Raw genomic sequence first — 27,752 nt, forward strand, 5'->3', positions numbered from 1 at the left:
GCGGTTAAAGTCTTTAATAATTACAAGAATTCCAGATTCATTACAGAAGAGTTTACAACAAATAATATTTCTCCATACAAAGGCAAAATAAACTTTTCAAGTAACAGCGGCCTGGCTCCGGCGTCCCCACGCCGGTGACGGGGAGGGAAGGGGTAAACGTGGCCCCTGCCCTGGTGAGGGGCTGCCCTGGCCAGGGAAATACCCCGTCCTGCCAGGCACTGGGACAGATCTGGGGGGGCACAGAAGGGCGGAGCTGGGATGAGGCCACTCCCCAGGTGCTGGTAAGGCACTGGCTGGCACTGCTGGGGGAGTGGGGGCTGCGTGGGGTGCACGTCCCCTGGCTGGGGCACAGCGTGACCTGCGTCCCCCTGTCCCTCCCCACAGGCAGCTGAGGGCCAGGCAGGGGCTGCAGCCCCTCCCCAGGGCACTGTCCCCACACACCAATATGGTGCCAGTGCCCGGCCCCAGCCCCGCCGGAGCCCTGGGAGGGAGCAGGGGGGACACAGGGGGGGCCAGGGCGAGGCCAGGCACGTAATGACAACGGATTCCCAAAAGGCATCGACACGTTATTATTATTGTTTAATACAACCCCATATAAAACTGAAGCAGCAGCAGCAATTCTTATCGAGGGACCTAAACTGAAATAGGTTTAGAACATAATTTAAAAAAATAAAAACAGCAAAAGTAGCAAAATATATGAATTTTTTTTTTTTTATAGCAACTGATATCTACCAGCCACTAGTACCTTCCTACCAAACTGGTATATCTCTGGTAACAACCCTTTTAAAAAGACATGTAAATATATATTCATATTTATACATATTTTTCGTTATGTACACAGGACTCTGGGTTCAGCACGGGTGGATGTGGCTGTCTCTGAGCAGTGCTGGGTGATGTGCCTGCTGACCAGCCCTGGAGCATCCTGGGCAGGGAGGGAGCCCCAGCCAGCCAGGATCCTGGCACACCGAAGCTCCTGGCACACCAAGGCTCCCAGCACGCCGAGGCTCCTGGCACACCAGGGCTCCTGGCACACCAGGGCTCTGGGCACACCAGGGCTCTGGGCACACCAAGGCTCCCTGGCACACCAGGGCTCCTGGCACACCAGGGCTCTGGGCACACCAAGGCTCCCAGCACACCGAGGCTCCCCGGCTTCCACAGCCACAGGAACCTGGTGCTGCTCCCAGCTCAGCAAGTTCTCCCAGTCGCAGACCAGCCCTGGGCTCTCCGTGCCCTGTCAGGATGTGCCATCCCGGGATGCCTGTCTGGCTCCCCAGCCAGGCACTGCCCCCAGTGGCAGGCGATTTCAGCTCAACCAAGTGGGAATATTCAAGCACAGAATTCATGGAAAAGAGGTTTTAAAAAAAAAAAAAAGGGAGGAAACGCCATAAAAACACCGGAACGGACCCTTCAGGCTGCAGAGAGCTGACATGAGGCGGCAGGAGAAGCTGGCAGGAGGTGGGTGGTTTTGGTTACATGAGATGCTACAGGTGTCTCTGAACCCCTTCTGCAACAGCTCAGCACAACCAGACTGCGCAGGCAGCGTCCACAGGCACGGCAGGGCAGGGTATGGCACAGCGTGGCACGGCACAGCGTGGCACGGCACGGCACGGTCCCACCACCAGTGCCACCCTCAGTGTCGCTTCAGTCCACCGTTGGTGTGCTGGGGGGGGAACTTGGGAAGGCACGGCTCGTCCGGGAGGGGGTCGTGGGAAAAAACAGAGTCCTCTCCCGAGGAGCAGGTGGAGCTGCGGGTGTCCGGGAAGCCGGGGGAATACTGATCCAGCGGCATGGAGAGGTCCAGGTACTCCTGGGGGGGACAAACCCCGGCCACGGGCTCAGGAGGGGACTGGGCAGCCCCCAGGGAGCCCCCAGGGAGCACCTGCCCCACATGGGGTGGGTGCTGGTGGGGGCCCGTGGGTGCCACTTCTCCTACCTGGTTGGAGGTCATGGCCACGATCCTGTCCAGGTCTTCTACCAGCTGCTTGAAGGTGGGTCTCTGGGAAGGCACAGCGTGCCAGCAATCCCTCATCATCATGTACCTGCGAGGGCGAGAGCTGAGCATGGGGCCAGCAGATGGGGACCCCACCCATGGGAGAGGAACACCCAGGAACAGACCCCTGCACCCAGGCTGGGACCCACGGCCAGGGAGGATGCTATCCCAGGATTTAGGGTAATCTCCTGTGGGGAAGGAAGGGAATCCCCCCAGCCGCCCTCGCAACCAAGGGGCTGTCTGGGGAGGAGGATGGACATGGCCTGGGCTGGTCCCTGTGCTGGGATTCCCTCCTGCCATGGGATAATGGAGGGAGATGCTGATTATTGCAAACAGATCGGGCTGATGGTTTTGCAGGGCTGGGAACTGCTGAGATTGTAGATCCAAACATCTGGCTGTCCCCCTCCATGCCCCAGCCTGTGCCCTGGGTCAGGCAGTGGCACCCAGAGACTTCCAACCCTGCCTCACCAGTCCCAGCTGGGCAGGGAGTGTTGGGGTGCCAGTGTCCTCCCTCTTGCCCATCCCATCTTGCCATCTTGCTGCACTCACAGCTCGTTGGTGCAGTTGCTGGGCTTGTCCATCCTGTGACCTTCCTTCAGCAGCTTGAAAAGCTCCTCGACGGGCACACCGGGGTAGGGAGACCCGCCCAGCGTGAAGATCTCCCACAGCAGCACCCCGAAGGACCACCTGGGAACACAGGGTGGACACTGGGGCACCAGCTCCGGGGGGGCTGACACCCCACAGGGCCCCAGTCTGGGTACACTTAGAGGCTGGTTTGCTGGGAGGGACAGGCACCCACAGCTTCAATTCGCTCTGCAGGACAGACGAGTGCCAGCACCAAATACAGTCTGGATTCGAAATATTTGGTCGGCTGACGCTAATCATAATTTCATTAAACTAAGATGAACCCCATCTGTGCACTTCCCCAGTGGGCACTACTCACACATCGCTCTGGTGGGTGTAGATTCGGTCAAAGAGGGCTTCGGGGGCCATCCACTTCACCGGCAGGCGACCCTGGGACACAAAACCCCCATTGGCTCCGTGCCACCCAAGCGTGGGGGGTCTGGGGCAGGGGGCAGCCCTGCACTCCCATCGCATTCCCAGCGCCGTTTGGGGCACCCCTGGCACCCCCACCCCAGCAGGACCCCCCTCGCCCGGCCCTCACATTTGTCGTCTTCTTGTAGTAATCGATGTGGTGGATGTCGCGGGCCAGCCCGAAGTCCGCGATCTTCATCACGTTGTCCTCCGTCACCAGCACGTTCCTGGCCGCCAGGTCCCTGTGGATGCACTGAGCGAGCGCGGGGCCGTCAGCGGGTCCCCGACACCCCCGGGCGGTTCCCCAGGGTGGACCGGGCAGGGAGGGGAGTGTGCATCCCCCCAGGCCCAGCTGCCAGGCTCCTCATCCCGCCACAGCCCCCCGGGAGCTTCTCACCTTCTTGGAGGCCAGGTACTCCATGCCCCGGGCCACCTGGTAGGCGCAGGAGACCAGGTCCTTGAAGGAGAGCTGCTCCTCGGGGACACGGGCGGGGTTGTAGCAGTACTCCATGCCCGGGGGCCGCCGGGCTTGCAGGTACTCCCGCAGGTTGCCCTTGCTGGCGTACTCCACGATCACATAGAGGGGTCCTGAGGGGATGGAGGGATGAGAGGCTGGAACACGGAGTGGGGGCTCATGACCCCACAGGTGCCAGGCCAGCCCCTCTCAGCGGATGGATGTGGCTGGAGGGGTGGCAGAGGGGACACCCCCATCCCGCTTGCACACCCTCACCGTCCTGCGTGCAGGCTCCCAGCAGGTTGATGATGTTCTTGTGCTTGCCAATCATTTTCATCATCTCCATCTCAGAGATGAGGTCAGACAAGTCCTTCTCTGTGGCGTCGGCTAAAGTGGATAGAGCAGTGGTCAGGGGGGACCAGGCGGGGTACCCCCCAGTTGCACACCCCCAGCACCAGCCAGGGCTCCAGCACCGTGCCAGAACCCCCACTTACACTTGAGCATCTTCACCGCCACCTTGGTCACCCGGTTGGGCTTGTCCTTGTCGAGGCCAATGGCTTCTGCCAGCACCACCTGCCCGAAGCACCCTTCTCCCAGGGGCTTGCCCAGGATCAGCCTGCCGGGAGGAGACCCCAGTGTGGGGGGAGCGGGTCGGTCACCAGCATCGGCACCACCACCCTCACCCAGCTCCCACCCGGGGCAGGGCTGCCCCTCACCTGTCCCGGGGCAGCTCCCAGCGCGGGTCCTCGGGGAGCTCGTACTCGGAGACGCCGGCCAGCATGGGGGTGCCGCTGGAGGAGAGCCGGGAGGGCCGCACCAGCATCACGCCCGAGTTCATGGAGGAGCTGGAGTCGGCCGACACCTGCAGTGGGACCGTGGGTTACCTTCACGGCCGCAGCCGGCTGCCCCCGCCGGGGGGGAGGTGCTGATGGGAGCCTTTGCACCCGCCCCTGCCCCCAGCCCCCTGCCCATGGCAAGAGGTCATCTGTTCTGCTCCCACCTGGGACCCGGACTATGTATTTTTTAATTAATCTGCATCACGCTGTACCCAAAATGCACGGCCCGGGAGCTCCCCGGGCTCCTCAGTGTGTTTAATTACCCCGCTCTGCTCAAACCTTGAACTGTTGTAAATTCTCCTGGTTCTCCTCACGAGCCCTGCTGAGGGGGGAGGCAAAGGGGATGTGTGGCCTCCCCACTCGCTGTGTTGCCATTGGAGGCACAGCCTGGGCAGTGCCCATCCCATGCCATGGATGGGCACAGGGCTGGAGAGGGCTGCACGTGCAGCAAGGCGAGATGGTCCCAGGTCTCCCCGTCCCTCCTCCCCCAGATCCCCCGGGAAGGGCTGGGCTCCAGGAGGGACAGTAGGTACAAACAAACCCCCTCTCTACTTTCTGTTACCTGTCTGCGCAGGGGGATGCTCTTGGCCAGCTTGTGCACGGCCAGCTGGCTGTTGAAGTCCGTCTTCTTGGTAGTGCTCTTCAACTTGTAGATGATGATGGTCACCACCATGCAGGAGATGAGGAAGGCCCCGATGCAGTAGATGATGATCTCCAGGTAGAAGGGGGATGTCATCATGGCTGGGGTGTCTTCAATAGCTGGTTCAGCATGAACAGGGTGTTCGTTAAGCACCCACCAGCCCCCAGGGCCCAGGAGCAGCACTGGGGGAGCCCCCGGCTCCTCCCCACGCTTGGTGGGGACCTCGGTGCAGCAGGGACTGCGGGCTGCCCACCCACCCTGGCAGGGAAGGCACTGTTGCACCCCCCAGCTCCTCATCCCCAAGGCCAAGCAATGCCTCCACTGCATCCACAGGCGCCGGGGGTGGGATGGGGCCAACTGAGACAGGCATGAAGTCACCCCACAGGGATGTGGCACTACGGGCACCTGCATGGACAGGTCCCTGTCACTGCTGCTACACTCTGCCCATGCTCAGAGCTGCAGGTCCCTTGGGGTCTGGGCTTTCCCTGCACACAGTGGGATGAAGGGGAGTGTCTGGCAGTGCCCGGGGCTGCAGGAGTCCAGGCGTTACCAGTAAGTACTGGGGAGAGCTCAGGGCAGAGCAGCCAGTGGTACCTCCAGTGGCAGTGACCTGCTGTGGGACCATGGGATGGTGGGGAGGAGGGACCTGCAGACCCTGCCTTGGTGGCTGAGGTGGTGTTGGAGCCGTGAGCAGCTCAGAGCCTGCAGCCACGTGCCAGGGTTCGTGGTGAATCCAGCAGGGCGGGGGCTGCCACTGCACCCCCTGCAGCACCCCCAGCCTGACCCCCCCAAAGAGCAGAGCCTCAGAGAGAGGTGTAAGAGGGAGCTGAAGATTCCTGCCCCACCTCTGGGCACACCCGGTTGACAAAGCAGTGGCTGATAACAGGGAAAGTTTTTGGCTGGCAAGCAGTGACCGGGCAGCACCACAAAAACTTTCCCGCTGCTGTTATCCGGCTTTGGTCCGTGCATTGATGCAGAGGAGCAGCATCAATGGGGATGGGGCAGCCGTCCCCACAGCACAAGCACACACGGCCCCGCACGGCCCCGCACCACAGGGCAAGGCCAGGCCCCCACAGGCAGTGCTGCCAGTCCCCCAAACCCTGCTCAGTGCCCCCCTGTGCGGGCAGGGCTGGCCTGGCCCCGGGGGTGCGGGACCGTCCTGCCCCGGCGGAGCAGCCCCTGGTTAAAGTTCCCCAGGTATGCATTGCCTGGGCCAGGGAGAGAGCAGGGGGCAGACAACTGGGGTGGAGGTGGGCAGAGAGTGGGGGGGACACTCCCCCATCCCGCTCCAGCTGCAGAGCAGCCCTGCAGCATCTGTGCTGACCCACTCTGGGGGGCAGGGGCTGGGAAGTGCTCTCTCCCGGACCGCAATGCATACGTTGGAAAGGAGGGAGGAAAGGGAGAGGAAGAGGAGTATATACCTTCGAGAACTGTCAACCATGCAGAGTGATGGGAGATCCCAATAGAATTACCCGCCAAACATGTATACTCCCCAGCATCCTCAAATGAGACATTCCTTAAGTGAAGGACTTCCATTTCTTTGTCTGTCGTGTTAACACCAGCCGTCTGGAGGGAAAAATGGAAGCAAAAAACGGAGAAGCAAACCACATGAGATCTTCTGGGAAGGAGGCCAGAGAGGAGGGAGAGCCCAGTCTCATTTGCCAGACCCCCGGGGAGCAGACAGAGACCACTGCAGACCTGCTAGAGAGACCCTCAGGATGACCACTCATCCCGGTGGACCTACGGAGATGCTGGTTAAAACCCTTCACCAAACTGAGTGTCCTGCCCATCCGAACATGCTGGCGATGGGCTGCATGGAGAAATCAGCCCAGGCAGAGCCGGCCGGCTGGCTCGGTGACACGGGGACGAGGACGAGGATGGGGATGGGAGGACAGAGGCAGGACGATGGAGATGGGAGGGCAGAGATGGAAGCATGGAGGCAGTAAGGCAGAGATGGTAGGATGGAGACAGGAGGATGGAAATGGGAGGATGGAGACAGGAGAGCAGCACAGATGGGGGCACAGCACTGTGTGATCCCCAGCCAGGCAGACGGGGTGCCCTGGCTGGTGCCTGACCCACCAGGCACCTGAGCAGCACCAGTGTCTGTACAATAGGGTGGGAAGCACACAGGAGAGACACTGGGACACAGGAGAGACACCAGGACACAGGAGAGACACTGGGACACAGGAGAAACACCAGGACACAGCAGAGACACCAGGACACAGCAGAGACACCAGGACACACACACACACACAGAGCACAAAGCCCAGCCGGCCCCGCTGGGTATTTTTCCATGGTTGTTGCACCAGAAACACAGCAGAAACCAGAGAGCCCAGGGTTTTGTTTTCCACCGCCGGGGAGCGACGGTCCAAGGAAACACCCCGCCGGGCGTCCTTCCGATTACCTGTGGCCAGGGGCCTGGTGACAGTGAGCCACGCAGACTGGTTGGCCTCGCCAATATAATTGGAAACCTTACAAACATACTCCCCGCTCTCCGCCTCTGTCACATTATACAGGGTCAGCACCTCCGCATCAGAGCTATTAATCCCCGAGTGCTGGAACAGACCAACAACATGGAGTCACACGGATGTGCTCAGGAATGGCAGCACCGACAGCGTCAATCAGCACAGGGGCTGCTCCCCCCGGTACCCACGGCCAGCTGGGAGGGATGGGGCTGCACACAGGGAGCCACGGGAGGAACAGGGGACACAGACGGGCATGGGGGTGTAACCCTGCTCCCCCCTGCTCCACAGGGGTCAAAGGCACAGCTGTGGATGGCTGCATGGAATCACAGAACGGTTTGGGTTGGAAGGGATCTTAAGAGGCCACCCAGTCTGACCCCCTGCCACAGCAGGGACATCAGTCAGACCAGCAGCCAGTTTGCCTGCTGAGCTGGGGGCAGAGGGAGCTGCTCTCACTGGGATGATCCAGGGCTCCCAGCTCCAGCGCCGTGCTCTCTCCCCGGGGCAGCCCTCCCTGCCCTTCACCCTGTGATGCTCTGGTGCACCCTGGCAGGCTGGTGACAGCTCTGGGGCTCCAGCTGCCCCAAGGCCAGTGGTCCTTAGCCCCAGGGGGCTCTTCTGGCCCATCCACGTGGCTGCCACTGCCCCGCTCCTGCCCCGGGGACGGGCGAGCCGGGGGCTGCAGCCGGGGCTGCCCAGCGTGTGGCTTTACCTTCAGGATCTGCACGTAGGGCAGGTTGTCGGGGCCAATCTTGCTGCCGTTCACCTCGATGTGCTTCAGCCACTGGATGTGTGGCTGGGGGTCACTGTAGACCTTGCAGACAAACTCCACGTTGCTGCCGAGGGCCACGGTCTTGTTGGCAGGCAGCCCTGCCTGCAGGATGGGCCGGTGCGGGGAGCGCTCTGCGGGACCGGGGACACGGGGCACCTTACAGCGGGCTCTGGGGTGCCCACCTGCCCACCCACGGGTGCACCCTGCAGCCCCCCACGCCCAGGACGTGGGTACTGGCACACCCAGCACAGCCATGGCATCCCCTCCCTGAGAGTCGATGAGAGCAGCCAGGGACAGGGACAGGTGAAACCCCTGCACGGGGACAGGGACATCGGCACCTATTGGGGGGGGTCAGAGGTCAAACAAACCTAGGGAGGGCCCCGGCCATTAACAAAGCGGCTGCCACTGTGGTGAGTCAGCATTAACAAACCCCTTTGTTCACCTCGCTGACTGTTCCCTTCAGTTTGCTCAGTGTAATCAAATTAAATCACATTTTTAATGGTTCATTTACTGGCATTTAGAGCAGCTCCATATGTGGAACTGCTCAGACCAGCCTTCCCAGCTGGGAATTATGGCTAATAAGGTGATTAAAAAAGTTTCTGTCTGGTCTATGAAATTATTTTCACCACAATTAAAAATCCCCAGAACAGGATGAGGTGAACCCTCTGTCTGGATGGCTCGTGGACCTGCTGTGCCACAGAGGTGAACACAGGGGTGGGACGGCAGAGGGGTGGCGGGTGAGCCCCTTCCCTGTGAGCACTCCCATCCCTGCCTCTCCAGGGTGCAGCACCCATTCCTGCTCGGGAAGGTTTGGGGGGATGGGGACGCGGGTGAGCCCCCCCCAGCCCCACGCTCCTCACCCACGACATCCAGCTGGTAGGTGTGGTTGATGCTCCCGTACTTGTTCTCCACGATGCAGGTGTAGTTGCCCTTATCAGATGGCACCACCGAGTCCATGATGATGCTCCAGGTCGCCTGGCGGACCTGGGGGCACGGGGAGGACAGAGCCAGTTACGTGCAGGGCACACGAGCCCCTGGTCCCGCTCACGTCAGAGCTGGCTCAGCCCCGGCCCCCGGCACGGGCGGGACATAAATCTCCCTTTGAGGTCACCTTTCCCCTTCCCCACAGAAGGGCTGTAATTGCTCCCAGCTGTCCTGGGACAGCCTGGCCACGGAGCCAACTGCTCCGGGAAGCAGATGTTGGGAGGGGAGCACGATGGGTCCGCCCAGTGTGCGGGGACACCCCTCTGCAGCGGCCCCCGTGTGAGCAGGGAACAGACTGGCTTTGTTCCTCCGGGAAGAGCTGCTTCCCTGGCTGGCCCTGGGGCTCGGACCTGCACTGCTCCCCACAGCCAGTGGGCACCACGCTGGTCAGTGGGCGGGTGCAGCCTGCGTGTCCTCCGTGAGTGCTGCTGACCCAGTGCGTCTCCTCTGGGATGGTCCCAGCAGCTCAGCTGGGCTGAGAACCTCCCAGGCCCCCCGGCCACGGGGCACCAGAGGCTCTCCAACAGCCAGCCCTGTCGCTGCCAGCTTCGGCTCTGGCTCCTCTTGGCAAAAGCTCCCTGAGCCCTGCTCCGTGGGGCTGCATTCCTCCCTCCCAGCTGGAAACTGGCAGTTTGCACAGTCCTGCATTTCAGCCCCATTAGCTATCCGGGGCATGGGCTGCCATGGGCCAGGAACCTCTGCTGCCAGCAGCCTCTCTCCTCCCCACCCACGAGCCTCCATCCCATGGGGAGCCTGCATCCCTCCCCAGGACACACTGCATGGAGCTGGGAGCCGTGACGTGGCTGCATTCCTGCTGCTGTCCCTGGCACCTGGCACGGCCACGGCTGCTTGTGCAACTCAGTGGCACATCGTGGCCACACAACCCCAGGCTGGCTCAGGGGTCTCAGCCAAGGAGACACCCCCAAGGGGTGCAAGCTTCAGGGAGGCTGCAGCCCTGCTCCTGAAAATTAAGAGAGATGGAAAAAGAGGATTCTGGTGCCTTGTAGGGTCACCCACAGGTCCCTGGGCTACAGCTGCTGCAAGGGTCACCCCCTCCCTTGGGGAGGAGAGAAACTCGGGGGTCCCAGCATGCTGGTCACCCCCCCAGGACTCTTCTGCACCTCACTGCAGGACCTGTGCTGCAGGACCCCACTGCAGAGCCATGGGAAGGGGAGAGCCAAGCCCCCCTCCCAACTGGGTGGCACCTGCAGCCTGGGCCCACTGTGGGTACTGGGGAGGGGTGCTCCCCTCCCCAGCTCAGGGAGCCAATGTGACCCCTGAATGTGGGCTGGGGCACCCCTGGGCTGCTGGCACAGCTCCTGCCAACCACTGCTGGGCACGGAGGGGCTCCTCCACCCCGGGGCCCCCGGGGACGCCCAGACCCCTCTCCTTGGCGGGGGGATTAGGCAGAGGCGGCCGAGCCGGGCTGGTTCCCTCAGCACGAGCCCCCTCCCCCATGAGCTCCCTCCCCCAGGGCTGAGCTGGTGCAAACATGACCCAGAAGCAGGTCACTGCCGTAGGGCCACTCCGAAACAGGAATGTCAGAGGGGCCCATCTGCCCCCGCCGGGGTGGCACAGGCAGGGGCTCGGTGCCTCTTAAGCTGCAGAGACCCTTCCCAGTCCTCCCCCTCCCTGCAAGCCCCCCAGCCCTCGAGGTGCAGAGGCTGTTCCCCCCATCCCATTCCCCCCCAGTACCTTGTACCCCCCGATGCGGTGGTCAGGTTTGAACTCTTTGCCGTTCTTCAGCCAGCGCAACGTGGGGTTGGGTGTCCCGCTCGAGGGACACTTGAATTTCACCGTTTTGGCGGCAGGGACAGCGTGGAGCTTCTTCTCCATCTTCTCAGGATAGGTCCAGTATGGAGCAATGGCCTCTGGGGAGCAGAGTGGGGGCTCAGTACGGCCAAACCCACCAGCCTCCAGTCCCGGGTGTAACCCCAAGGATGCCCAGGGCAGGGCTGAGCCAGGAATCCAGAGAGATGCCAGCAGTCAAGCCTGGGTCCGGTAAGGAGGGGAGCTCTGGGACATTGGGCATTATCCATGAAACACAGCAGCCCTTTCCTTGCAGGGTGCATGCTCAGCTCACGTGGCTGCAGCAGCAGTGGCCCCAATGAAGCCGTGCTGGCCTGTCCCCTTGCTCTGCCCTGGCTGCTTCACCCAGTGCACCCAGACCTGCCCCCTGCACTGCACCCTCACCACTGCCGGCCGGGCTGGCTCAGGCAGCCCCTGCCCATCCTCACCTGCCTGTCTCCACCCCCGGGCAATGCTCACGTGTGCCCAGCCTCCCCTCGCCCCGGCACAGGGCAAACCCCGCGTGCACGTACGGTTTGGCTTGGTGTTATCTGCCTCCTTCTCCTCCGACGAGGAATCATCTTCGTCGTCATCATCCTCCGCAGAGGGCAGTGCGTCTGCAAGAGAAGAGATGGCCCCGCTGAACATCTGTGCACCTTTGTGAGTGGGGTTGGTGGGGACCAGAGCATGGTGGGTGGGTAGCAGGGAGCTGTGCCCAGTGGGGTGGCCAAGGCAGGGAGTTGCTGATGCCCACTGGGGGCACGGGGATCCTGGGGGAACGCTCTGCACACCCCCAGCACAGCCAGGGCCAACAGTGCCACCATCCCAGTGCCCACAGCCATGGGCACAGTGAAGCAATTTGCCGATAGAAGTGATTTCGGAGCTCCTCACCCCGTGTCCACCAACCCCCCTGGGGCGGCAGCTGAGACCCCGCAGGCACAGAAATACCCCAGCCTCGGCGAACACCTCCCCAGCTCCAGCGTTCCTCCCTCTCCAGCCTCACACTCCATCAGCACCGACACAGGCTGTGGCTCCCACCCAGCGCGTGCCCCTCCTGGGGTGGCCCCGCAGCCCCCCAGTCCCGTGCAGACAAACACACGACGACCTCCGGCCGCTTCTCCCCGCACTGCAGTGGCCAAGCAGCCACGGCACCGCGCTGGAAACTCCTCCAGGCACCCCCGAGTCGCAGGTCGGCCCCAAACTCACTGCGTGTGGCCGGTGGGGCGTGCAGGCCGTGCAGAGGCAGCCTGCTCCTCGCTCCACAGCCCGGCCCCCGCGGCTGCCCCTTCCCTGCGCAGCCAGGGCTGCTACAAACCTGAGACGTTCACGGAGAAGTAGGTGGTCTCGCTCCCCGAGGGGCTGTTGGTCATGCAGGCATAGAGCCCCGAGTCCTCGGGCACCGCGTCCCTGACCTCTACCTCCTCCCCGGTAATGCGCGTCCGGTTGTTCTCGGCCAGCTGGACGCCGTCGCGCACCCAGTTGATGCTCTGGACGTCATCCCGCAGCCGGCAGCGCAGCTGGAGGAGGTCACCGGGGTGGGCCGAGTAGGACTCCACTTCGATTTTTGCTTTGGGCAGAGCTGGAGGAGTCAGGGGAGAGAAGAAGAGAAAAAAAAAAAGAAGGAGAAAAGGAATAGAGACCAAAGGAAACCATGCTGCTGCTGCTGCTGCTGCTGCTGCTGCCGCAGCCGGGTTAATGAGGCAACATGCGCTGCTGGGATGCTCCTGCTGTGGCACTGGGGACCCCAGTACCCAGGGGACAGAGCCAGCGGCAGCAGCAGAGCAGAGGGGAGGCAGAGGCAGAGGCTGCAAGCACCCCAAGCAGCACCAAGTGCTTCACCCCGCAGCAGCACCCACTTGGTGCCTGGGGAGTTCCAAAGCCCTCACCCCACTCGGCTCCTACGGAGCGTGACAGGGCAGGGCCTTCACAATGGGGGAGAAACAGGCAACTTGAGACAACTTAGGCAGTGCCGGCTGCTTGGGCAGGATCCAGCCTCTCCCAGGAGCATCCCACATCCCTGATTGGCTCTGCCACCTTGCAGGGGTCCCAGGATCCCAACCACAAGCGGGCAGCCAGCAAAGCAGGCCAGGGTCCCCATGGCACCAGGACCCTCGCCCCAGTTAGAGAGCGGCGGGGCAGGGCTGGAAGGGCAGGGACTGGGGGCTGCAGCAGGACAGCAAGGCAGGGAGTGAGGGGGGAAAGGTCAGCCCAGGGGAGCTCTGGCCAGACAGGTGCCGGCCACGGCATTCCCATCCACGGCATTCCCATCCACAGCATTCCTGGGCAGGGGAGCTGCAGCTGCTCCCCGAGGCGACACTTGTGTGAGCAGCACAAAGATCCTTTCTCCATTCCACTGCGATCTCATCTCTCCTGGCCCTGGTCTGTCCTGGCCTTGATGTGTCCTGGCCCTGGTCAGTCCTCGAGCGCTGGCCCTGGTGTGAGCAGCTCTCCTGGTCCCAGGTTTGGGGCAGACGCTGGGTTTCAAACAACCTCTTCAAATTCCACGGCCCAAGGAAGGGCTCAGGCAGCTGCAGCTCTGCTGGGGCTCCCTACGATGACGTGGGTGATGCAGTGTGAGCATCACCCCAGACCGAGCCCCACGGGCTGGTGGGCACAGCTCCGGAGCCCGACTCCTCCGCTCTGTCTCCTCTCCGGTAACGTGTGTCCGGTTGTTCTCGGCCAGCTGGATGCCATCAGGACGCTGCAGGAGCAGCACGAAGGGGCACACGGCACTGCTGTGGATGCTGCTCTCAGGGGCCAGAGACAGGGCCAGAAAATCCCAACAAACGCGGCAGAAACAGCCGGGAAGTGCTCAAGCTCCAGCTGATCCATGGCCTGAGGTCTGAGCCCCCCAGGACTTCCGGGTGCCCAACGAGCCAGACAAGCACAGCCTCTGCTCCCTCCTTTGCATGTGTGCCTTAAACAGCCACGCAGCAGCTTTCTCTGGGCAGCCATCTGCAGAGTGGCACAGGGTCTCTACTGGCACAAAATCCCCTGGAGCAGAGCTGAGGTGTGTGGGTGATGTGGGGCCAGGACTAGCAGCTCCTTCCTGCTCCTCCCTGCACCCACCAGCCACTCTGTACAGCCAAAAATGAAACCTCGGTTCTCCAGACTCCAATTCGCTGCACCATGACCTGCATTTTGCTTTCTGGCCACTTCTCTTTGCCTTGGACTGATGAGAAGCTTCATGGAGAAAACATCCCTGAGTGGCTCCAGAGTTTCTCCTCTTTCTTTTGCTCAGCACTTGAAGAAAAACAGTGGGATGGGGAAGAACTCCCTTTCCTCAGCTGCTGGAATACCAAAGCCAGAGTTCCAGATTTATCCATGAGAGGATACAAAGCATTTTAATGTGGAAGGGGAAGACCAACAGGAGACCCTTCCCCGGTGGGGGAAGGGCCTTGCTTTGCAATGCTGTTTTTCCCTGATTTTCTCCCACAGGAGAGGCACTTCTCGCAGCTCTGATTTGTGTTTCAAGTGATTAGTCACAGGCATCTCCCAAGGCTCACAAAGCAGCAGTGACATCCCGTCCTGTCCATCTGAACACCCCGGGACTGGGTAACGCCGCGTCCTCCTGCCTGTCCCAACTCCCTCCTCACACAGAGCAAGGTCAGTGGGTGATAAACAGCCACAAAAACACAAACCACCACGAATCTGGTGCTGCAGCCATATCTGCCCTTATCTTGCTCCCAGCTCTGCCCCATACACCCAAGCACCGACAAACTTCTTCCCTATGGAACAGAAAAACCCCGCAGGGAAACCAGGGAGGTTGCTCCTGCCAGCCCCGAGCTCTGCCAGCACCCCTCAGCTGGACCTGTGGAGTGGGAAGAGGTGGCTTGGAGGTGGAAAAGGTCTTTGGAGGGGGAGGGATTTTGGGGTATCTCAGCCCAATGCCAGGGCTCGGGGAGGCAGTGTCTCAGGCTCAGGCGGGTCCCTTCCCATGGGCACGGCGTCACACAGGTCCCCTGGCACCCCGTGCAAGTGCCACCACTCCTCCAGGCCACTGGGCTGAGGAGCTCAGGCGGGGGCTGCTGACATGTGGCCAGATCCCCTTCCAAAGCCCCCGTTCCCTCCCCCAGCCCCACCAAGCCAGGGGTTGGTTTGCATCACCAGCACGACTGGGAGGTGATGGACGGAGAGAGAAGGCAGAGGGCACGGCAGGCCCCTGCCCCTCGGTCACCCACGGCACATCTCTGGCACTCGGGATGAGGCGGAAAACGCGGCATGGTGGGAACGGCCTGGGAACGAATTCACAGGCTAATGAGCATGTCCAGGTTCGCTCAGCCTCCCGGCGGGAGCAGGGCTTGGACGGTGCTGCGGCCCTGGCAGGCAGACAGCACTGTGGCCACGGGACGGCACGGATGGCACCGGGCAGCCTGGATGGCAGCAGGGACACCGGGGACACGGGAGCACCGGCGGCGTGAGCTGTGGTACCGGTGTGGCCTCCACTGCAGCTCCAGGGTGAGCCCGTTTGATCGCTGGACTCCATCGGCCCGAAGCGTCCCTGTCTCATGTTCTGCTTCTCTGTAACCTAAACCACGGCACCAGGTGCAGCCCCTGGCACAGCCCCACGGCAGAGCCCACCCTGGCCGGCTGCTCCCTCCAGGCACCAGCCAGCCCTGCACGGGTGCTTCTCCAAAGGTTAATCAGCCAGACAAACGCTTGGCTCTCCTCCCCAGGGCTCGGGAAGGCTCCGGGTGCTGCCGGCACCGCACAAAGGTCAGTGGGTGGGAGTCCCCACCCCAGCCAGGAGCTGTGGGGGTGCTCATGGCCCCGTTGAGCAAAGAGGGCAACAGCAAGGAGAGCAAACAAACAGCAGTGTCTCGGTCCCACAGGCAGAGCTCTGTCCCACCCTGCTATGGCAGGGACAGGAGGCCCCAAGGTGCCCAGCAAGGTGAGGGGCAGCTCTGGCTGGCAGTGCCTCCACGAGCCCCCCCAGCTGCCACAGCCGGGGCGGCCGCTGCGGGTTTATTACTTTATTCCACCTTTGAAATGGAATCGAGAGCGGAGCCGAGCCCGGCGAGCGTCGGCCAGATGGAGAGTGTCACCGAGTGCATATAACTGTCACCGGCTCCCCAGGGCTGGCCCCCGACGGGGACGGCGGGGATGGGGACGGCGGGGACGGGGACGGCGGGGACGGGGACGGCGGGGAAGGGGACCCGCGACAGCAGCCGCGGGGAGAGGAACCACAGAGATTCACCGACCCCCCCCCTCCACCCTCCGTGCTGCCCGTGCACCCCCGAGCAGCGGGAGCCACAGGCTGTGCGGCCACGGCGATGGTGACGATGGCAATAAAGGGGCCAACAAAGCGGCGCGGGGACAATGCGGGCGGGGGGCGCGGGGCCGCGGGCGCCGGTTGCCCTGGAGACCCCAGCGGGGCTTTCCGAAGGTATTTCCTGAAGAAAAAGCACACACATGCCCGGCAGCCCCGCTAATCCCAACAGGAAGCGCTTACCGGGACTTGGGGATTGGCTTCTTTTTGATTTAAAAAGCTCCTCGCCCTGCCGTGTCCCCCCCAGCCCGGGCTGTGCCGGGGGCATGTCCCGAGGGGCAACATCCCAGCGCTCCAGCTGCTCCCAGGGCCATGCATATCCCTGGATCTCCTGCTCCGGGGAAAGGCTGCAGCAGGGAGATGCCAACAGATGAGCATCAGGAGCTCAAGCCACCCGTGGCTCTTCTTGGGGTGCTCAGGGCACCCCTTGGCTCCTCCTGTCCAAGCCAGCCCAGAAGGCCATGGGCTTCTCTGCACCCTCCAGTCCCTGGCTGCTTCCTCCACAGGGAGAGGGGGATTTATGTCCTGCTCTCCCAGCCTGCACGGCAAATGAAGCAGCACTTAATTAACAGGCGTGTTGGGAGTTCGCAAAGCTGTCAGGATAAACCCACCCCTTTCCCCCCAGGACCCCCTGACCATGCTCCGAGCTCTGCAGCAGCTCAGAGCCCTGGGAGCAGCAGCTTGGGGCACCGACACCCCCCATCAGCTCTCCCCAGGCACAGGATGAGGGTCGCAAGTGAACATCCCAATCCACACAGATTTTGGCTGGCTTTGTCTGGGCCCTGGCTCACCACCAGAGCTGAGTCTCTGTTCCTCTTCCTGCATCCCTCCTGCACAGCCCTGGGCAGTCACACACGGGGGGCTCAACAGCCCCCAGACTCACAGGGATCCCCCTGAGCCCCCCAGTGTGGCTCCGCTCCCCCTGGGGCAGCTCCACAGCCCAGGCTCTGGCACAGCGTAGCTGCTTTTCCCAAAGACTCATATTTCCTTTTTTCCTCCTCAATTAAGGGCTGGAGTGACACCATCCGAGTGGAAAGGCGGGAGGAGGGAACAATGTCGGCCCGGCAGGCTGGGAGGGGACGGCAGCAGCCCCATGCCCTGGAGGACACGGCGATGCCCGGGGAGCTGGGACGGGGTGGCTGCAGCAATAGGGGTCTGGGGGGGCTGCTGGGGGCTGCTGGGCCCCCCGAGCTCCGGGAACAGTCCTGGGCTGCTGCCATCAACAGCAGAAGTGCAGGAGGCTGCAGGCTTGGCAGGGAATCCTCGGGCTGCTTGTGGGGCTCCAGCAAGGAGTCAGCTGCTCCAAGGGATTCCCAGGATCCAAACTGGATCCCCTGGGGCTCCCTGGGGCACAGGGTGGGAGACACTGAGAGCTGCAAAAACAGGGAGGGGATGGGACAGCAGAGAAATGGGGAGGGGGTCAGAGCCAAGGGCCAGCAGTGCTCCCGGGGAGCAGCAGGGACGAGCCAAGGACCTTCGAGGTGCTGCCTGCTGGGGTCCCCCAAGCTGCCCGGGCTGAGCACGCTGCTCACCCTAACTTCTGGCTCCTGCAGGGCCCAGAGAGAGACCCCCTGGACGAGCCAGGGACAACAAAGCCCCGGGATGCAGGGCCCCCGCCGGCCCTGCAGATGGGCAGGGGGAGGTTAAGCCTGTGGCCAGCTGGGCGGACGGCGGCCCCGGGAAATGGGGCAGCCCCCCGGCCCCCGGGGAGGGGGCTGCAGCCAAACCCCTGTGCTTTGGAGTGCAAATGCACTCCCTGGGAAAGTATCTGCTGCACCAGGGGGGTGCCTTCGGGACTCAGTGTCCCCCAAAACCAGCTGCCCAGGGCAGGACCTCCCTGCTCCCCACAAAAATCTGCTCGGCCGCTCGGCACCCCCGGCAGGGCTGAGGCAGACCCGAGCGAGGAGATGCCTGAGCAGCAGCCAGGACAATGGCAGACAAGGAGAGAGGAGAAAAAAACCCTCAGCAATTTTCTGCAGGTTTCTATTTAACCTGGAGACAAAGAGCAGCTTTGTGCGAGGGAGGGACGGAGGCTGCGCACGGAAATTTCTTGGCTTTTCCCCTTAACCAGGGGTTTTTCACCACCTCCAAATTTAGGTAACTATAAAATGCAGTAAGTGCCCATTAATATTTTATTTGCTCCAGATTTTTTGGTACTGGGAGCGAGCCCACGACAAGCAGAGCTCCCAAATCCCCTCCCATGCCATGAGGAGCGGGGAGCCAGGGCTGAAACCCCCCTCTGCGCGAGGCCAGGGCCGCTGGCCGGGCGCAGGGGATTACTCCTCCCTGAGAAGGGAGCTTAGCTGCCTCAGAACTGGGAGTAAACTGAAACCCTATAAACATGCAGAACAAAGTCCGGGAAAGCTGCTGCCTCTGCCACAGAGGGGACCGAGCGCGGCCGCCGCTGCCCCCGAGGCGATGGGGGGATACTGGGGAGCCACAGGGATGTAGGGGAAGGACAGAGAGCTCGGCCCCTGGGACACAACACCCCTCAGCAGGGGAGCTGAGCCCCATCCACATCCCATGGAACCCCAAAACCCGCGGGGCCGAGTCAGAGCCTGCTCCTGCGAGGTGCTGGTGGCTCGGCCCCGGCTGCAGGTCCTGGCCCAGCACCGGCTCTTCCCATCCCACATGTCCTGCTGGGAACATTTTGTTCCCACCAGCCAGCCCCGGAGCCAAGGGACGGACTCTGCCCCAGCCGGGCTCCTGCTGTGGCACTAATTGGGCCGCCCTGGTGAGAACCATGTCGGGAAACGTTTCCAGAGGTTATTGTTAGCCCTGGCATGAGGCTGGCGAGGAACCAGCTCCCTCCTCTCCAACCTCTCCTCCTCCACTGTCACTGCCTGACGCTGCTACCAAACCCTCCAGGGGCTGCAGGGCTCCTCAGGCACCCCAAAACCCACCTCTGCTCAATCAGCCCTGGGCCTGAACTCCCCAACACCTTTCCCAGCACCACAGCTGGGGTTGGGGCTGCCAGTGCTGCTCTACCAGCAGCACAGAGCCATCCTTACCCCAAACACCACCAGGAAACCTCTTCCAGGAAGAGCAATCTCCCGAGAAAAACATGTTTACCACTGTCAACCGCATTGTTTACAGACGTGGGGAGGAGGCACGCCAGTGGAAAAATCTCAGCAATGGTCCATGTGAGCAAAGCTTTGCCCAAGGCTCCTCTCTGGAGCTGCAGCTCCCCGGGACCACTCGGGCTGTCTCCTGTGGTGTCACCTCACAGGGTACTCCCCGCTCCGACCAGAGGCACCAACCCCAGCCCCATGGCATCACCCAGTCATCCCTCACCAAGGCTGGTGCAGCTGCAGCACAGACCACTCGCCGGTGCCAGCTCCCACCCCGAGCCCTGAGAGGACCCCGGGGCACCACGAGCCACTGTGCCCATGCTGGCTGCACCAGCAATCTGCCTCTCAGGGTTCTGGTGGGAGAAAGGAGGAAGGGGGAGCGAGTCTTAAAAAGCAAAGCAGTGCCCACAGACCAGACATTCTTGGGTAATTAGAACCAAAAGGCAGCAAGTCGAAGTCCCGCGCGGCGCAGCCGGGTCTGGTTATTCTCTGCCTCACCAAGGGGAAGGGCAAGGCTCTGACACACCAGAGCAGGGCTCTCTGCCGGGGCCCACTCTCCCCAGGGCCAGGCAACTCCCTCGGCCCATCCACTGTGCCTCAAGGTGCCCTGGAGCTGTGCCAGGCACCCCTGTGCTGTGACATGGAGTGGCCCCGGGCAGGGACACAACCCCCAGGGCTCTGTATCCTTCTCCAAACCAACAGGTCAGGGTTTGCCACAATTCTTCTCCAGCTTTAAAATGTCCCCAGGCACTGCTGGAGCCGCAGGCCCGCTTCTGTGCCCACACAAACTGCTCTGAGGACAAGTGCCATGTCCCCACGGGCACCAGCTCCCAGGCAGCCGGGTGGCACTGCAAGTGGCACCGGGGATGTGCTGGTGCCCCCACGGCTGGACCACATGCCAGCCTCTGCCTCTGCTGCAGGGAGACGGGCTCCTGTCTCATGAAGTAGAGAGAGCGGGGGCTCCCGGCGCGGCCGCGGCGCATCAGTGTGTCCCTCTGTGTCCCTCTGTGTCCCTCTGTGTCCCTCTTACCTTGGTCGGGCAGGCTGGGGGCCGGCCGGGCAGCGGAGAGCGCGGCTGCGACCAGCACAGCCCAAAGGATGAGGCACCGCCAGGTAAACATCCCACTGCTGCAGCTACTGCTCGGCGACTGCGCTCCACGACTCCCACTCCATGGGGACCCCGGGCTGGCCCCGGGCGGGCGCGGGGCGGGTCTCCACCGGGCCGTCAGCCCCTCCGAGCTGTGAGGGAGGAAAGCAGAGTCAGGGCAGGGCGAGGGGCTCCCCCACATCCCACCACATCCAGGCACGGCTGCGCGGTGGGACACACTCGCCATCACAGGTGACACTCCTCCAGCATCCAGCCGGACAGCGGGATGTCCCTGGATCATGGGATGTCCCTGGATCGTGGGATGTCCCCGGACCGTGGTGGCAGGTCCCCACAGACCCCTCAGCAGCCTGACGTGACCGGCACTGACTGGCAGGGTTATGTTTCCCTGCGTAAAAGCGTTGATGTGTCAAGAGCAGAAAGCGCTGGCGAGGCAGAATCGCACGCAGCAGAATTTCCCAGAATGGAGGGAGGAACATTAATGCCGGTTAAAGAAAAGGAGATTCCTCCTCTCCTCTTCCTGCACTTCATCAGCTGTTGATCCACAGCTTTGCTGTGGGAAATCCCATATCCAGACCAAAATCTGATGTTGTCCCTGTCATTGTGCACCCCAGCAAAGCAGATCCCACTGCAAACCCCAACCTCCTCCATTCCCTATAGGATCTATAGGGCACACAGCAGCCACCCCCACGGAAAGGCCCTTCTGGAGCTGGAGGGTCAGCCAGCTGCGGCCAATCTCTTTCCACCAACAGCTGGTTTTGGAGTGACTGTTTGGGGAGAAATCCCCCTTCTTCCACGGCCAATTCTGCAACTCACTCTCATCCCTGCCAGCTCTCACGCTGGGTTCTCCAGCCCACCCATTCCCTCGGGTCCCCATGCCCTTCCCAGGGAATGTTCCGTGCAGGGCAGCTTCGGAGGCGAGTGCTGGCACAGGGAGACTCAGCAGAGCCTGATCGTGGTTCAGGGTGCCGCAGGGATGTGCCCTCCAGGGCCCTCATCCCTCCTTCCCACTGACCATCCCTCTTTCCCACCATGCCAGGATCACAGAGCTCTGCCAAGACACGTTCCAGGGGAATGCTGGAGCCAGAGTCCGACCGCCCCCGGCCAACTGTTCCCAGCCGAGTGGCTGGGAACAAGCCCCTGTGCTCCACCCCCGCGCCACATCTGCACCTCGGCAGCAGCCTGGGACGAGGTCCCGACACCCGCTGATGGTCCCGCCGGGCTCTGCCGAAGCGCTCGCGGCGAGACCCTGCCCAGCCCGTTGCACAACCCGCGCGGCCCCGGCCAGGGCACTGCTGGCGGCGGGAGCCACGGGGGAAGCGCAAGGATCAGGGTGTGGACAGGACGACACCATCCCCAAAGCCCTCCCCCCAGGCCCCTCCTGGGGTGCAGCTGTGCCCCCGGGCCCCGCAGCCCGTGGCAAGCATCCCAAGCTCACCCGGTTCCCCTCCCGAGGGCCGCGCGCTGTGCCGTTCCCGTTCCCAACCTGCCGCGTGAACGGGCGCTTCCCTTTGCCATACGGCGTCGGGCTGAAGTGCACGCTGTTAAAACCAGTGAGTAATAATCGTAGTGAGTAATAAACCGCTACTCATCCTCCCCACGCACTCAGCCCGTGGAGCTCTGGCCGCCGCCTCTCTCGCTCCAGTGTGAGAGCGAGACCCTGTGCCCGGAGCGCCAGCTTTTCCCAACGGATGGGCTGAGCAGCCACCAGCCCCAAAGGGCTCAGATCCCCCAAACAGCCTCCACACCCCAAGGAAGCCCAGCCAGGGTGCAGGCCTGGGGGCCCTGGCTGCCTCCTCCCTGCCCAACTGCTCTGCCTGCAGCCAGCAGAGGAGTATTTGGGAGCCAAACTATTCACACAAGGAGTCAGACAGCAAAAAGGGCACCCAGCAAACACCGGCGTTATCTCCAACGCCAGCGCTCCCAGGTGCCGGGCAGTGCTTGGAAACAGTTATTGAATGTTCAGGATTTATCAGGGTTTGGAAAGGGGGAGGTGGAATTCTTTGAGGGAGGGGGAAAAAAAAAAAGTCCTTGGTATTTCTGGAAATTATTTTGTGTCTCTCAGTGGCTTTGTTTATCGACAGCACATGCTCCCCGGAACATGCCCTAATGCGGAGTGTGTGCGTGGGCCTCCCGAGCCGGCCCTGTGCCGAGGGGAGGGATGGAGGGAGGGAGGGATGGAGGGATGGAGGGGAGCCCAGTGCCTCCAGTTCCTGAAAAATGAGTCAGTGCTGGCTCGTGCACAGCAGAGCCCTTCTCCGATACACCTCAGAGCGGGCGCCTTCCAGCTGATTCAGGGCCTTGACAGCAGCATATTTCCATGGCGTAGGGATCGCTTGGCAGCGCAGAGCTGTCTGTGGCTAGAGGGTCACTGGGAGGGAGGGAGGGAAGGAAGGAGGGAAGGACAGAGGGAAGTGTGCCAGGACTCAGCGGGAGCACACGATGGTCGGCTTCCCTGGGCAGCAAGGGAGGGGGCAGCAGCCACGGCTTTGCTGGAAGGCAGCAGGACCAGGACACATCCTGACCACAGGGAGCAATCCCAGCTTCCTGCCTGCTCTCCCCAGACAGGCTCAGCAGCACCTGAGGGAATCCCAGTGCTCAGAGATGCTGAAGGGGCAGCACAGACCCCTTCCTCCTTCCCAAGGGAGAAGGGGAGACTGGGAAGCCCCAAGACACCTGCCCTTGTGGCTCCTTGGTGCCCACTCGGGAAGGAGGTGAGGAAGTGGGGAGAGTGCTCCTACCTGTGCAAACATGGCTCTTCTCTGTGTTTATACAGCTTTTATATAAATCCCAACAGGAAACCATTTGCTCGGGAGGATGGCAGCTCAGGCAGGGTGGGTCTCTGGCTCCTGCCGGGCACCATCCCCGCTCCCCGTGGCCCCAGCACACTGCAATTTACTGCTCCGGGGTGGATTTAAACAACTAAAAATGGAAGCAGTAAGAGAGGAGCCAGGGCTAAATGCCTCTCAGAGACCTGCCTCCAAGACTGCAATTACTAGCGGCCATTACACCCACGGAGCTATTTCAGAGTGGTGACGGACACCCCTGTGCCCACCCCTGTGCCCACCCGTGCACCCCCTGGGGGCACAAGCTCCCCCGTGCACCAGGGAAGATGCTCTCACACTGCCTTTGCACGCCGGTATGTCCACGAGGAGCCTCGTTTAACCTGTCCCCCTGCCGTCCTCAGGGACCCCAAGGGCTGCACTCTCACCCCTCGTGTCTCCCACGGCCCTGAGTCACAGGGCTGAGCTGTCCCAGGGACACGGCACAGACGGGACCTTCCCAGCTGCACCCCATGGTTCTTAGCTGAGTGGTTCTGAGCAGGGAAGCCCCTTCCCGTCCCGTGGCTCATCCCTGGAATGCATCTGAGGTGCCAAACGCAGGAGCCAGTGCTGGAGCAGGCTGCCCAGCTGGGGCACGTGGGGCTCAGAGCCCCGTGATGCTGTGACATCCACAGAGGAGCCCCAGTCTGATCCCTGTGTGCCCACAGTGCTGGATGTGAGGGGGGGTGGCTGCTGCCATGGGCTGGGTGAGGCTGGGGGGGCTCTGGCCCCTCTGCCTCCCCGTTGGAGCAGAGCTGGCCTGTGGCATCCACTACATCAGAGTGTCCGGGGTGCCTCAGTGCCAGCAGCCAGTGGGTAATGCAGAGCAGGCAGGAGAAACACAGGGAGAGGCCAAATCCCGCAGGGAGAAGAGTCTGAGCTCAGCTCCCGGGTCTGCACAGCGTCAGGAGCCTGCGCTGGGGGGCTGCGCCCAGCCAGGGTCACCCGTCCCTCAAGGGGGGACGTGGTGACCCCCAGCAGACCACCCTGCTGGGCAGAGATGCCCTCCAGCTCCAAAGCACAGAAAGGAGACTCGTTTTCCTCTGAGGCTCAACACAAGCAGCCCTCCAGGCGCCCTTGGGGAGGAAGGACATGCCAAAGGCACAATCCGTGGGCGACAGGAGCGAAGCCTTTCCCTTGCCCAGTGCTCCGTGCCCCAGCCTGCGGCTCAGGTCAGGAACCAAGTATTTGCTGAAATAAAAAGCAAACACAACTGCAAATGGAACTGTAGGGAAAAACTATAATGCTTAAAGCAGACACACGCTTGGAAAAATAAATATCCAACTGTGCAGCATACAGAGCACATTAACCCTTCCCAGCTGGCCACCAGGACTTAGGGCTACTGGGGGCATCTCTGGCGTCGAGCTGTGGGCATCTGGTGGTGGGAGACCCTGGCACACAGGGCAGGAAGGACAGGGAAAGGCCCAGTGTCACCCACAGATCTCCATAAAACCAGCTCAGTTCTAGAAGCATCCTCACACTCAGGTGTGAAAATCGAGGGCTCGATTTTCAGATCTACAGAGCAACCATTGGTATCCCAAAGTCTCCACTGGGCTAGTCCCCCTGACTGCACTGGAAGTGGACTGGTCAAGGATGGTGACACTGGGACACGACCACAGCCTGCCATCCCCTGGAAGGGGCAGAGGCCCGTTGTCCAGTCTGAGAGGGAGCTGGCTGGGGCTTTCACTACATTCTGCTCCTCCAGGGAAAGCCGCTGGGAGGGGAAGGACACACATTTGCCTTCGTGCCCAGAAGCAGCAGGTCACAAAGGGGCAGAAAGTCGGATTGCCGGGATGGGATGAGCTTCCAGCAGCCAGGGCCTGGGGGGCTAGAGCACCGGGAGGCACCAGCTGGGGATGGAGGCAATACAGCTCCCGGTTCAGGTTACGGTTTTAGGTGGTAAATAAAGAGGGAGTTCCAGTTCACACCTGAAAGGGACCCGGGCCCCCTCCCACACGGCCCGGGCAGCAGCTCGCGCGTGGAAAAGCCCAGACGATGCTCCCGCCGGCTGCCCTGGCCCGGCACCACTCCTGCCTGCACCCCGCCGGAGCGGGGGCGATTTATTTTAATCCTCTCGGAGCAACACAAGGAAAAGGCAGCAGTGCATGCCAGCCAGCACAGGGATTAAGGGAGGAAGTGCTCCTGAGAGGGGAAGATGGCTGCTAGCCAGAGCAGGGGGCTGCGGGGCCCACGCTCCTGCGGCGTCCCTGGGCTGCGCGGGGGGGCTGCCCCTGCGCCCCGCTCCTCTGTGCTGGCATCCAGCTGGTCGGCACCCGGAGAGCTCCAGCCGGAGCAAACCACCGCCTCCGCCTGCGCGCAACCCCAGTTTCCCTCCGGCCGGGACCGGGCAGGGGCTCCGAGCCCGTCCGTTCACCCCCGCCAGCCGGTGGGTTCGCCGCGCTGTTCGCGTTTAAACATCGCCGGGAAGGGACCTGCCCCGACCAGCCGGGACACGGGGCAGCGACTCAGCGAATCCGGGCGGAGAAGGAGCAGCGAGGTGGCCGCGGAGCTCCTCGGCGTCACCTGAACACGACACGCTCCGCTGCGTCCCCGCACGAGGCCAGCGGCCACCTCCGCGGCTCCTGGCCCCAGAACCCACAAACGCCACAACCAAAAACCCTCTGCAAGCAAATCCTCCCGGTGCCGAGGGTCACCCGCCATCGCAGGTGTCGCCGCCGCCTCCCCGCACTCCCGGCGCCTTCGCCGCGGGCGGACGAGCGGCTCCCGGAGCCCGGCACGGCGCTGGGATGCGGCGGCTCCCGGAGCCCCACCAGCCTGGACACACAAAGGGAAACCCCAGCTCCGGGACGGCGTTATTCCAGCGCCTCCATCCCCGGTGACGGCTGAACGCCCCGGGATTCCAAATCCGAAACACAACTAAACCCAGCTCCTTCTCCATCTTTTTCTGGAAGCCGCGAGGCTCCCGCTCAGGAACTTTTCGTGAATACGGGACCAAGCAACGACTCGGAAACCGGCCTCTGACCCTCGCCGGGCTCCCCCGGCGCCGGGAGGGGTCTCAGGGCCGGGGCTGTGCGGGGGGGTCCAGCCTCGGCTCGGCCGCTGGACGGGGTCGGACCCGCAGCCTTCCCAAACTGCCGCCCGCCGAGCGGCTGCACACCGGGGGCGGCACACCGGGGCCCCCGACCCCCGCCCCGCCCCGCTGTCCGCAAACCCCCAGGTCCCCCAAACCGGAGCCGCCCCGGCACGGGGGACAGGGCGAATCTGGGGGGGTTCGGCCGCGACGGAGCCCCGTCCCCCGATCGCGCCCCCCGCGCCCGCCCCGCGGAGCACAAAGCGACGCCCCGCGGTCCCGGTGCCGGTCCCGGTGCCGCCCCCCCGGCGGCCGTTACTCACCGGAGCCCCGCGGGCGGCGGCGGCGGCGCGGTGCCGCCGCTCCCGGGAACAATGGAGGGGAGCCCCGGCCGGGGCGAGAGGCGCAGCCCCGCCGCCGCCGCGCTCACAGCGGCCGCCCCATGGCGGCCCCGGCCCGGCCCGGCCGGCGGAGGCGGCGGGAGGCGCTCCCGGAGCCGCTCCCGGACGCGCTCCCGAAGGCGCGGCCGCCCCGACGCTGCCGCTGCCCGCCCGCCGCGTCCCGCCGAGCGCCCGCCGCCGAACTGAGCCGCTCCCGCACCGCCCCGCCGACAGCCCGGGCTCCTCCTCCGCCTTCCTCCGCCCTCCTCCTCCTCCTCCTCCTCAGCGGCCTGATGGGGCTTGTAGTCGCCGGCTGCGCGCCCCCTCCCCCGGGAGCCCCCGGCAGCCTCCCGGCAGTGGGGTCCTGGACATCCCCCCGGAGTTTTGGGGGCGGCGGTGACCCCGAAGCCAGCGCGGGCTGCGTTCGCCGTGCCGCAGGAATGCTGGCCGGGATGCTCCCCTCGCCCGGTTGCTCTTGCCAGCACAGGGGAACCCTCAGGCTCCGTGGGTACAGGCCAGGGTGAAAGGATCGCCTGACCCCCCCCTGTTTTCCCTGTGCAGAACCCAATCTGGAGGCAGCAGGTTGCAGGCAGGGGGATACAGGCAGCAGGGTGGGCAGAGCCCTGGGCAGCCTGGAGCCCCCTCTGAGAGCAAGGGCCAGGGCACCCACTGGCTATGAGCAGAGGTTTAAAGGGTCACTAGCCCCAAATCCCTCCCAGAAGCTACCACCAGTACAGTCCCTGCCCCTCCCAGCTGTTTTCACTGAGGTTTGGAGCAGGAACATGGCAGCTGTAATGCAGAGCACCCCAAAACTCTCTACATGCACCTCCTGCTCAGTCTGAGCTGGGATCATGCTCAGCCCCCAGACCAAAGGGCAAGGTAGGATATTGCCACATCAGTGAGCCCAGCCTGACTTCTGTACTCCCCAGTATGGGAACCCAGTCCACAGAGCCCATGTGGGCATTCAAACTCCCCCAAAGCCAGGCTAGCTCGGGGTAACACGGGTAGGGCAGGGCATTCAGCCTCTGTGCAGGAAGCACTATGGGAGAAGCCCTGAATCCAAGTCAGGGCATCCCAGGATGAAGACATTTCCAGGCAGCAATGAAAGATCTG

At 63.0% G+C, this 27,752-nt stretch overlaps 1 protein-coding gene across 4 annotated transcripts; it reads right to left on the reverse strand.

The window, feature by feature from the left end:
* Window positions 1–26,761, reverse strand: FGFR1 (fibroblast growth factor receptor 1). 4 transcript variants are annotated; one of them, XM_027744862.2, is made up of 18 exons: window positions 26,583–26,761; window positions 20,332–20,540; window positions 12,277–12,540; window positions 11,495–11,578; window positions 10,869–11,044; window positions 9,050–9,173; window positions 8,130–8,320; window positions 6,377–6,521; window positions 4,872–5,074; window positions 4,196–4,341; window positions 3,974–4,095; window positions 3,756–3,866; window positions 3,423–3,613; window positions 3,156–3,278; window positions 2,934–3,004; window positions 2,540–2,677; window positions 1,934–2,039; window positions 1–1,807 (listed from the first exon to the last, which is right to left on the reverse strand). In XM_027744862.2, exons 2-18 carry the CDS (start codon window positions 20,420–20,422, stop codon window positions 1,631–1,633), a joined length of 2,463 nt encoding a protein of 820 aa, XP_027600663.1. In that variant the 5' UTR covers window positions 20,423–20,540; window positions 26,583–26,761; the 3' UTR covers window positions 1–1,630. The 4 variants fall into 4 exon arrangements, with proteins under 4 accessions (XP_027600663.1, XP_027600662.1, XP_027600665.1 ...); XM_027744861.2 differs by having other exon boundaries at window positions 3,750–3,866; XM_027744864.2 differs by lacking the exon at window positions 26,583–26,761 and having other exon boundaries at window positions 4,878–5,074; window positions 20,332–20,513.
* Between the last annotated feature and the right edge of the window lie 991 nt (window positions 26,762–27,752).

Source organism: Pipra filicauda, unplaced genomic scaffold (genome assembly GCF_003945595.2).
Source record: "Pipra filicauda isolate LSUMZ 115617 unplaced genomic scaffold, ASM394559v2 scaffold605_size231112_pilon, whole genome shotgun sequence".
NCBI lineage: Eukaryota > Metazoa > Chordata > Aves > Passeriformes > Pipridae > Pipra > Pipra filicauda.

Excerpts from the sequence above, each read along its gene's own strand:
- FGFR1 (XM_027744861.2), bottom strand. The coding sequence starts at position 20,422 with ATGTTTACCTGGCGGTGCCTCATCCTTTGGGCTGTGCTGGTCGCAGCC. Across the intron at positions 12,541-20,331 it reads CCCCAGCCTGCCCGACCAAG|CTCTGCCCAAAGCAAAAATC; the intron begins GTAAGAGGGACA and ends TGACTCCTCCAG. Across the intron at positions 2,678-2,933 it reads TACACCCACCAGAGCGATGT|GTGGTCCTTCGGGGTGCTGC; the intron begins GTGAGTAGTGCC and ends CTGTGTTCCCAG.